Consider the following 12,358-nt stretch of genomic DNA (forward strand, 5'->3'; position numbering starts at 1 on the left):
TACATAAAGAGTCATATCCCTTCACAAGCTTCAAGTGCCATGGCCCTATATTTTGATTTAGCATTTGATCTAGAGACAACATTTTGTTTTCTTACTTTTCCAAGACAATGTTCAAAAAAATGTATAAGAATGAATGTGAATATTTTATCATCTAATGATTTAGACCAATTTGCATGTGTATATTTTTATATTGTAATGACTGTGGTCCGAGTAGAATCCCCTTCCCATTTAGATTGCACACTACATCTTTTATCTTGCGAGAAAATCATGCCCTCTTTAATCTTCCAAGAACTCGAGAGAGGGAGCCTTATATACTTCTTTTTGAAGGTATCCATACAAAAATGCATTTTTCACATCCAACTTATATACTATGATAACATGGTATGAGAAGACTCAACACCCAAATGAGAAGGAAACGAATAAATGAAGAAGATGTCGAGAAGAAAGGACTAGGAAAAAATGTAAAAACATGAGAAAGGGTCAACCAGAATGACCCTTCTATTCTTTATTTTTCTCTTCAATGAGCTCAAAGTTGGCATAGCCCTCCCTGATGTGAGTGACTAGACGCCGCATCTCGATTCAACAATTTGGTTAAACCTTTTGACTTGGTCCACTGAAATAAGACAGAAACAACCTCACACAGTCTTATTATAATTTATCAAAATTCCCACATTTCTCTCTTTTCACAAGTGTTCTGAAAAAAATGGAGCTGCCTGAGTCACAGATTTAGATTGACATAGTCAACCATTTAGCTTATATATCATTCGCCTTTCTATTTTCTAGTTTATTCCTCTTCTGTTCAAAACAAAAATTTACAGCCTCTTCAAGAAGATGAAATTGCCAAATTGATGCTAACACACAAACATCCATATGTTCTTGGAAAGCAAAGCTGTGGGCAATGAACATTTGCATGAAATTGAAATGAACAAATGACATTTGTGTACAGATGAAGTCTACTGTAATTCATTCAAGCACATCCATGGTGCTCCACCTCTTTTGTAACTTTGGTTTTAGTAACCATCCTCAAAACATAAAAGAAGAAATGTGCATCTTACCTTGTTTTTAAGAACTGGAATCAAATAAGACAGGACTACAAGATTCAACATACCTGTAGCAGAAGGCTCGGAATTTGCTGAAGGTGCTCCAGGCTCACTTTTGCAGGCCACAACAACTTGTGTCCCGCACAACTCACGGTTCCCAACAAACCTATTTCACAAAAGATTAAGTAAATACAGCATGACTAACAAAATTCAGAATGATGAGCAATATTTGAGAAATACAAGCTCTGATTTCTACTGTCAAACTGAAAACTAATAGTTGCATGATGGCACTTTTCAGCAATCTGATAGTCAGAAAAAGGAAAAGCAAAACTGTCAGCTTGTAACATAATCCACTGCAATGCATAAAAAAAAATCTCATGTGGCATGCTGATTGTTTTCAAACAATTTGATATCAGCAAAAATGTAAATAGAATGATACCAAACCATGAAGTGTCGGCCAAAGAGTGTAATAACCGCAATTTTTACCTTTAAAAAATTTTAGTATTTTAGGCGTAAAATGGGCGAATCTGGGCACGGATCCAAGTTTTGGATCCAGAACCCATATTATACAAGATAAACCTATTTAAATATTAAAATATGTAATAAGAAAAGAAATAAAATAAATATAAAAGTGGGGTTTTTGGATCCAATTAAGAATCCATAATTTTTTTTTATAAGACCCGGATCCAACATGTGGTTGGATCCCGAGTGCGGGTCGCGGGTCAGACTCGGACCCGGCCCACACCCTGTAAAAAGGATACAAAGGGGGGGGACCGATAAGGGGGCTGCCCGATAAAAAAAATGAAGGGGGAACCCCCCGATAAGCCGCAGGTTAGGGTTCTTTTGAACCCTAACATTTTTGAGAATGGGGGAGGGGGAAGCCGCAGCCGCCGGGCTTCCTTCCTTTTCGGAAGGCCACCCACCTACAAAGGGGGGGATCCCGAACCCTTCCTTCTCCCTCTCTCGCTGTCCCATTCTCTCTCTCTCTCACTCTCTTCTACCTCTCTAACCCTCGAATCACCCTCCGATCTCGGGCTGCAGCTCGAGGCCTTGCAGTGAAGAGCCGACCTCGCCAGTGGTAGTGCTGTCCAGGCCAACCGACCTCCTCTCGTAGCTGCCGCAACAACTTCGCTGGAAAATGGTAGGGTTTCTGTAATTTTTTTCAGGTCGATCATGGATTGGGTGGGGTGTGGGTTGTCCAAAACCCAAATGGGTCGACTTGCAGGGGGGAAAAAAATCTCAAATGTTGGGGTTGTCTGTCAACCCCAAACCGAAAACCCCAAATTTTTAATTTGGGGGTTTCGGATTTCTGTTTTTAGGGATCAAGCATGTGTATGTGTTAATACCCTGTACATTATGTCCAGCATATACTTGCATGTTTGTTAGGTTGAAATTAATGACCTATTTGCGTGTGATTGTTTCTACTTATGGGTTACATCATGCTGGTTATGTTATAATTAACGACCTAAGTGTGTGTGACACGTTGATTATGCTGCCATGTCAAGTCTTTTTTTTTTCAGCCTCAGCAACATATACTACTACTGCCTTTGTGCTGAAACGTTTATGATTGCTTGTGTTTCAGATTTTATAGTGAATAGTTGGTTGACTTTTTATAGTGATCTGCAGTTAAGTCATTAGGGCTTTATTTATTTCAGCTTGCTCAATAACAAGATAGTCGTCGGTTAGTGAGGACATTCTGTTTTATATAAAGTTGCACATGGATCGGATGCTACTGCACATTAGGAGAATATTCTGTTTTCATAAGAAGCTGTATATAAATTTGATGCCAATGTATTTGGACATTTAGTAGGCATTTAAAACTCATGATAGGCTGCATGATAACCCTATAAATTATGCCTGTATAGAAATAGATTAAGTGGTTATTGGAATTACTATTTTGCTGTGCATAAATTTTATATGAGTATAAATTTGATTTGGATGTTTGTTAGGTTGAAATTAACGACCTATCTGTGTGTGATTGTTTCTACTTATGGGTTACATCATGCTGGTTATGTTATAATTAACGACCTTAAGTGTGTGTGACATGTTGATTATGCTGCCATGTCAAGTCTTTTTTTTCAGCCTCAGCAACATATACTACTACTGCCTTTGTGCTGAAACTTTTATGATTGCTTGTGTTTCAGATTTTGTAGTGAATAGTTGGTTGACTTTTTATAGTGAACTGCAGTTAAGTCATTAGGGCTTTATTTATTTCAGCTTGCTCGATAACAAGATAGTCGTCGGTTAGTGAGGACATTCTGTTTTATATAAAGTTGCACATGGATCGGATGCTACTGCACATTAGGAGAATATTCTGTTTTCATAAGAAGTTGTATATAAATTTGATGCCAATGTATTTGGACATTTAGTAGGCATTTAAAACTCATGATAGGCTGCATGATAACCCTATAAATTATGCCTGTTTAGAAATAGATTAAGTGGTTATTGGAATTACTATTTTGCTGTGGATAAATTTTATATGAGTATAAATTGGTTATGACACCATTAAGATTACGTAATATGATTCCAAAAAGGAATCAGTTGGGTCAACATAAAAAGATCAGTACCCGATGCGGGTACTTGAGACTGATAAATTGTTTAGAAATAGAAATTTCATATGACAAGAAAAAAAAAAACTTATACTCAATGGTGGTGTGCTTGACTGGTTTAAAAGTACCGGAGCACTCTGTGTGGGCTCCTGAAAAATCAATATGAAAAAGGTTTTGGGTTTGTAAATGACTAAAGTTGGAATCTACTACTATGGTAATAGAGGGTGTGGAAAAAATGCTCATACAACCTGAAAGGTTAACTAAATAAAAAGATTTATCCACTCAGATTCGGGCTTACCTTGGAGAGGGTAGGTGGTACAAAACTTCGGGGACATGTGTTTTTGTTCGAGCGTAAAGCGACTCGTTGGTCCCAGTCCTCGGATTTGGGGGACCCAGACTACCAATTTGTCCTAGGTGGTAGTTCTTTGTTCTTCTGCAGAAGTTAGGGATGCATCCTGTTTTGGTTTAGGCCTTTGGGAGGTTCTTTCGGTCACTGGCCGCTCCCTTGGGATTTTCAGTCACAGTTAGAATGCTCGGGTTAATAAAACAACCTTGAATAATATACCCCCAAACGTTCTCTTCTGTGATGGTTGACTTGGTCCGTGTGTACCCGCGGGATAAGAAAAGATAAACATCAACTAGAACAGATAGGTATCACTGTGTTGGAGTCATTAAAGAGACATTTGCATACTCTTTCATTATGCTTTATACTCGGTGCTTATGATGAAACGACACCCTAAACCGTGCATATATTAGTTAATTGAATTCATATTATGGATGTTATATAGATGTTTTTCATGTTAGTGTAAGTTCTGTTTTAATTGCTTAATACCTTACTTGCATAATTGTTGTAGTTGCATAAAGTGCTTTTTTGTGCTTAAGTATAACTGTTACATAATCTACCTTTCTATTTAGATATATGCATGTTATTGTTGTTGCATCGAATTCCTTATGTGTTTATGTTTAGACTGAAATTCAAACACGACATCCACATCACACACCTGACCCGTGATCTACTTGCAAAAATAATTACAGTTTTCCTACTTAGACGTGGTAGTCTAATTCCTATAACTTTTATCATTTTCAGGCACAGAGTAGTCCATGAGCGAAGCGGGATGAGGCGCTGACCAGAACTGGATCTATTTGTTCCCTGGCGGTGCTAATTGCTTTCTGATTTAAATTTTTGTCTTAAGACTGATGATGTGATAAACTCTGATGTTGGATTCTATTATTATTGAAATAAAAATAAATGGTGTGGTTGCTTTTACTTTCCTGTATCGTTCTGAAATGCTTAACCCTGGAATCAATTGTTGGTTTCAAAAAAAAAATCCTGAAAAATCTGGGTTAAAATTTCGGGGCGTTACAAAGAGAAACTAGAACACTTAAGCGTTAAATAACCAAGTTTTTTTAAAACATTATCATCATCATCTTTTTCTTCTTCTCCTGATGTTATGCTAGGGGTTATAGGGTGAAGTAGAGAGCTCATCTTCGTCATACACATCCTCTCAGGGCTGCGCAGTGAGTAATTGTTGGCGTTGCCATTTCACAACATCTGACATCCTTGACATGCAGGGGGCAACATTATGATGTGTCCCGGCTAAATGATGCTTCAATCGAGAGATACCACCTAAAACAATATGGTGGCAATAGTTGCACTCGATTTTCAATCAGTTTTTACTCACTACTTGAGTGCCCCATTGCCATGCCGGATCATTTGATGTCATTTTCTCCCAAAAAAAAATCAATGGGAAGCAAAGAATACAGATTTGTTACCTTAGCCCACTCCTTTCAGTAAAAAAATGATGGATATGCACTCTAACGTGAGAAATCCGCAAAAGTCCTCTTCCTTGCACATGAATCGGCCCCCAAATCTCTCTCACACCTCTTAGGGTGTGTGGGTTCTTCTTTAAAGGACTCCACACAAATGAGAGAATCGGCCCTAGAGAGGTCTTTAAAACCCAAAATTAAAAAAGTCAAGTTTAGGCCCTTTGTTACACACTTGTATCGTGATACAAGTGTACCGTATTGAGTTAGATCATAGTTACGATGTGTATCGTACAATACTTACAACATTGGTCTAAAGTGCTTCATAAAACAAATCAAATGTGGATGGTGGCAATCTATGTCACAGGGATTCAGCCAACAGGGTGTCACACCCGCGTCGACGCGACGCGACTCAAGTGCGGCTGCGGCACCCAGTGCGGTCAATCCGGCCCTAGGTGTGGTCAACGCATCCAGGGTCATAAATGTCCAAATCTGGACTAAAAAAATACTGTTAAAAATTAGTGTTTCTGTTGTTAATTGTTAAAAAAATTAAATATATATATATACCCTCTCGCACCTCCGCACCCAAGTTTTTTTAAAGTGCCGCATCGCTGCACCCGCACCTATGTGACAGGTGGCAATGAATGAAGAGATGACACACTTCGTAGGTGTGGGACTTGAGAGATAGAAGATAGGGTCAGTCAGGCACTTGATAGGAAAATTGTAGGCCCTAAGTGAGTTTACAAGATTAAATACAAATCAAATGGAAGCAACAAGAAGTTTAAGGCAAAAGTCATGACAAAGAGTACACTTAAGAGCATGGTTTGTGCAGTGTATGTGTTCCCGTGCATTAACATTAGGGGTATCAACGGGTCGGGTTTGGTTCAGACCCAGGTGAAACAAGACCTGGCCCTGATTTTCGAGTACGGTATCATGTCCAGACCTGAGTCTAATCGGACCCACCATAAGAGAAACCATACTCAGACCAAATAAGAACTACATAAACCAGACCTGGATCATACCCAGTAAAACAATATTTTATCATTTTTACATTGAAAAATTGCGAGTCATAATCGAAACTCGGGTCGAGCCCAGGTCTGGTATAAAATTTCACAAACTATACCTAGGTCCATGTATTAATCGGATCTTCGGGTCTGGACTCGGGTCTTAATTGGGTCTTCTTATTTATCACCATACCCGGACCCTATAGGGTTTGGTTCAGGTCGGGTCTGGGTAAACCCGACCAATTGACACCCCTAGTTAACATAGACAGTCTTTAGGAGATGTCAAAAAAATCACTAATTCTTTTGTCCCTAAGTGGTAACAAATCTTGGAATTCCATGATAGCCCTCATTTTATTATGTTACATTTATAAAGAATGCACACCAAAAGATGCCTAAAATACTAAAACAACAATCAATAAACATGATATTTACTTTCTGTAAGCTAGTAATTCTTTGTGATGGCATGGATCCTCTATGGTATTTCAATATCTGTTATGTATAAAAGAATTGGTGAATTTTCTAATATTCATTAAAGGCTTCATGCACACTCTTGATTTTTTTGAGGTGTAGGGGCTTCTTATAGGATTGTCTACACCAATGTTATTAAAAACGCGCCTCAAGGCGCAAAAAGCGCACCTCGCCTCAAGGCGAGGGGCTTTATGCCTTGAGGTGCATGTACAAAGCGCAACAGCCCCAAGGCGTGCAACTCATACACCTTGAGATGCGCCTCAAACCGAGGCGTACACACCTTGAATTTTTTAGTCAAATGAGGGTCAAAGCCCTCATTTGACCAAAAATTAGGGTTTTTTAACGCAGTTTTAACTACGTTGCTAGTAAAAAATCGGGTCTAATCCATAAGACACCGGGTCTCAAACATAAGCCCAAAAAAAAATTCTTCTGGGGGCGCTGCCCCCCACGACCCCCCGTCGGGGGCGGCCCCCGCCCGCTGAACGAGCAGCAGGACCCCCTTACTGCAAGGAAAAAAACTTTGAATCAGGCTCCACAACTCATCAGTTAGACCTATGTTAAAATGAGTGGGTCCAAACCTGAACCCGACTAAGTAATGTAGGTATCAAATCAAAATTTGGGTTTAACTGGATTTTTATAAGAAAAATTATACCCAGATCCGATAAAATGAAAACATGCATTTTCTAATATATATATATATATATATATATATATATATATATATATATATATATATATATATATATATATATATATATATATATATATTAACATTTGGTTGTTAATGATAAAATGCATTTTCTAAGTATGACATGATATTGTTAATGCTAATATGCATTTCGTTGTTAATGTTAATTTTTTATTTAATGAATGCTCATGTTTTATTTCTTAGATACTTACATAGATCAAGTTGTTGCATTAATGTTATTTTTACGTGTTAATCTCATATTTTTTCAGTATTTATTTGAGATTTTTTATTTCTTGTTGGTTGTTGCTTCATCAATAAAGAATTTTTTATTTATTTATAATTTTAGATATTTTTTATAGTTTTTTTAAGTTTTTTTTAAAAAAAAAACTTTGAGGCTTCCGCTTTACGCCTCGCCTCAGATTTTGGTGGAGCGCCCTCGCTACGCCTCGACGCTTTTCACAACACTGGTCTACACATTGTATGCCAAGTTTTGGCTTGAATCAACATACAAAGCCCATGATATAGTTTTCAGTTTCAAATGACAAGGGAATCCATTAATGACACACTCTTAAATCTTAATGCTTTTAGTGCATTCAAAACAGACTCGTATTCAAGTAGCTTTGGAACTGAAAGTTTTTCACCTGTAGAGAAAAGAGAGAGAGGAAGAGAGAGAGAGATGAAGAAACACAAGTTTTTTTTCAGCTTACGCTTTCTATTTTTCTCATTACTTAAAATCGTGACCTAAAAGATGTTTTATAATGTTACAACACAGTGATATGGATCCGGGTCTGGTGTATCCAGACCCGATAGTCTAAGTGGGTTATAATACATAACTATGGATATGTGTACATGGTTGTACACAATCCATGGATCGACGTGGATCGAGTCGGATCCTTTCCACCTTTTTCACCCCCCCTCAAGTTGATCATGGTTTTGGACCATGAACAACTTGCCTTTAAGCATCCAAAAACGATCCTTTGTTAACCCTTTGGTAAATAGATCTGCAACTTGTCTCTCAGTATTGACGAACTCAGATTCAATCTCTTTTTCTTCAACCTTCTGTCTCACAAAGTGTTGGTCGATCTCAATGTGCTTGGCACGACTATGATGTATTGGATTGAATGACATGTTGATAGCACTTTGGTTGTCGCATAGCAAAGTAGTGTGGGAAATCTTTTCTCCTACTTCGGTTAGTAGGTGCCTGATCCATGTGACTTCGGCAGTAGCAGCAGCCATAGATCTATACTCAGCCTCAGTGCTTGATCTAGCGATGGCCTTTTGTTTTCTACTGCTCCAAGAAACTAATTTTTTTCCGATGAAGACGCAATATCCTGATGTAGATCTTCGTTCATCAGGATCTCCTGCCCAGTCTGCATCACAATATACAGTGAGTCCGTGCTCATCTTTGTCATATGACTGTGGTGAATATATCAATCCATCTCCAATAGTCCCTTTCAGATATCTAAGGATCCTCTTGACCGCTTCCATGTCCAGTACGTGGCGCATGCATAAATTAAGACACTTGATTGATTGAATAAACAATATCAGGTCTGGTGAATGTGAGGTACTGTAACATTCCTATTATGCTTCGATACCTGGTGGGGTCATCACACAGATCTCCATCTTGAGAGCTAAGTTTTTGATGAATCACACTCGGAGTTCCCAGAGGTTTGCAGTCTTGCATGCCTGCTTTGCTGAGAACGTCTACGGTGTACTTGTGCTGAGTGAGTGTCAAGCCATGAGCTTGGTTATCAACTTCTACGCCAAGAAAGTAACGTAGAACTCCAAGATCCTTCATTTTGAACCTCTGACCTAGTAAGTCTTTTACTTCTTGGATGTGGGTCGCAGAGTTTCCTGTGATGACAATATCATCGACATAAATTAATAACAGAGTGCTCACAGTCTGACTTCTAAAGATAAATAATGAGTGGTCCAGCATGGAACGTGAAAATCCATGTTTCTGAATCTCTAGCGAGAAGCTATCAAACCATGAGCGAGATGCTTGCTTCAGACCATAGATAGCTCTTTTTAACCTGCACACATGAGTTTTACAATTTTGTTCTTGATACCCAGGGGGGTGCTCCATGTATACTTCCTCCTTTAAGTCCCCATGTAAGAATGCATTTTTTACATCAAGCTGACTCAACTTTCATCCATGTTCAACAGCCAGTGAAATAATAATTCGGATTGTTCCCATTCTTACAACCGGACTAAAGGTCTCATCATAGTCTTGTCCTGCTTCTTGAGTGAATCCTTTTGCAACAAGCCTTGCCTTGTACCGTTCAATAGTTTCATCTGGCTTGTGCTTTATTTTGTAGACCCATTTACATCCAACAACATTTTTGTCAGATGGTCTGGGAACAACTTCCCAGGTTCCACATTCATGCAAGGCTTGCATTTCATCATTCATGGCTTCTACCCACTTGGTAGAAGTGGGTGTCTGGTAGTACATAGTGGGCTCTTCTTCCTTATTGAGAGCAGTTAAGAAGAGTTGAAAATCCAATGAGAAGTTGTTATAGTTGACCCACCTGCCAATGGGATGTCGTATGCGGTTTGATTTTCTGACCTCAAGAGTACGAGAATGAGTCGGATTGCCGTCTGAGACATGATCTGAATGGCTTGATGTTGTCGGTCTCTGTCTAGAATAGACAATGCCTTTGTATCTGCCTGGTACTTCTTCTGTATTATGTGATCCCGACGTCTCAGTGTCTTCAAAACTCTCTTCTTCTTGCTGCACACAATCTGAGGAGCATGCTTCGTTGGAGTCAACAAAAAGTTCTGAACTCAACCATGGATAGTAAACTTCAGTTGGCATATTCGTTGCATCAGCTCCGTCATCAAAATTTTGTTCATCAAAGACAATATTTCTTTAGATTATGATACGTTTGCTGATGAGTTCATAACACCTATATCCTTTGTAGTCATCTGCATATCCCACAAACCTACATTTATGGGCTTTGTCCTAAAACTTGTTTCTCAGGGACTGATCAATATGCACATAGCAAACACAACCAAAGACACGCAAATCATGATAACTAGGATGAGCTCCAAAAAGACAGTGATAAGGAGACTTATTTTCCAGAACAACCATGGGCAGTCTATTTATCACATGCACGGCAGAATGAAAGGCTTCTGTCCATAGGTTGATAGGGAGATGACTGTCATGGCACTTTCAACAATATGTCTATGTTTTCGTTCAGCAATCCCATTTTGTTGAGGGGTGTGGGGGCAGGACACCCTTCTTCCTATTCCATTATTTCGAAGAAAATAAACAAAATCACGGGATGAGAATTCTCCACCTTCATCACATTGGAAAAATTGAATGAACTCAGAAAATTAATTTTTGACCAAGGAAAGAAAATTTTGAAACAAAGAGAAGACTTCCGACTTATTCTTTATGAAATATATCCAAGTGTATCGAGAATAACTATCAACAAAGATTAGATAGTATCTGCTCCCAGATCCAGAGACAATTGGGGCGGGTCCCCATACATCAGAACAAATAATCTCAAAAGGTTTTGAAGCTCTTATTAATGGAATGGAAAGGCAATACATGACTCTTAGATGAAAGACAACCGGAACACTTATGACTGCTCTCATTCCCATTAAGACTTTCTTTTGGAATGAGATTATTAGAAACAAGTTTCTTAATGAAATGACTCTCACAATGTCCTAACCGACTATGCCATAAGAACGGCTTATTACATTCAGAAATACTAAAAACACTGGCAGAAGAAGATGAACCCAACTCTAACGAAGGCTTTGAATTCAGATAAGCAGGGCGGACAGCATGACATGGAGCTTCTTCAAAGACATACATATTGCCTCGTCTTTTTCCTTCAGCGAATGTTTTCCTCGTGCGTAGGTCCTTGACCTGCACAGAGAAAGGAGTAAATTCAACTGGAGCATTATTATCATCAATAAGCTGGGAGACAGAGACGATGTTTTTCTTAATGTCAGGAGCATGAAGAACATTAGAAAGAGTAAGAGTGGAATGTGACATGGGAATGACAGTTTTTCCAACATGAGTAACAGGATGGTGGGATCCATCTCCAGTAACAATCTTACTTTTTCCAAAATAAGGAATAGGATTAGAAATCTTACCTGCATCACCTGTCACATGAGTCGTTGCTCCTGAGTCAACAAACCAAGTGCCTTCATCACTCTGTTTCAATTTCAACTCTGACAAGGCAGATATTAGTAGATCTTTGATGTCTCCACTATCTCTGGTATTTGTGAACTTTCTTTTCATTTCTGTCTGTGGGCCTTTTCCTTTATTCTCTGGATTGTGCCAACAATTCGCCTTGATATGCCCCTTTTTGTTACAAAAGAAACAAGTGGGGGCGGATCTTGATCCCTGCGCATGGGCAGACATATTTGGAGTGGGAAGCAAACCACGCCCTCCGTATCCATTTCGCCCTTGTCCTCCTCGTCCTCGTCCTCTACCATAAGTCACTCCTGTGGCAAAAACTTCTTGAGAATTTGTGTGGATGTGAGTTTCTTCGGAGAATCCCTTCAGAGTCATTTCATACTGAATCAATTTCGCCCGTAACGCATCGAAGGAAGGAAGAGCAGGAAGGCACAATAGTGAAGTGACTATCATATTGTAGTCAGATCCCAATCCACTCAGAGTTGTAGCACCATGTCGTTGTCGCTTACGGCACATCCTATAACTGCAAGTTGATCTGTGATGGTCTTTATCTTGTTCAAATATTCCATGCTGGTCATGGATTCTTTTCTTAACAACTGAAATTCCCTTTTAAGGAAAACCATCCTTGCTTGAGAAACCTGCGAATACGTCTGAATACAATTGTCGGGAATGGCAACTAGAACTTCTTGAGACAG

General features: G+C 38.9%; 1 protein-coding gene across 1 annotated transcript in view; it reads right to left on the minus strand.

Annotated features, from left to right (window-relative positions):
• The window catches only part of LOC149845193 (LRR receptor-like serine/threonine-protein kinase FEI 2), a 45,448-nt gene that overhangs the window by 17,697 nt on the left and 15,393 nt on the right, over positions 1–12,358 (minus strand). Inside the window, exon 9 of the mRNA XM_089995589.1 lies at positions 1,109–1,206. Within this exon, the coding sequence (XP_089851715.1) occupies positions 1,109–1,206 (98 nt within the window). The remainder of the gene's footprint in view (positions 1–1,108; positions 1,207–12,358) is intronic.

Source organism: Nuphar pumila, chromosome 2, assembly GCF_984573655.1.
Source record: "Nuphar pumila chromosome 2, dmNupPumi1.hap1.1, whole genome shotgun sequence".
Taxonomy (NCBI): Eukaryota; Viridiplantae; Streptophyta; class Magnoliopsida; order Nymphaeales; family Nymphaeaceae; genus Nuphar; species Nuphar pumila.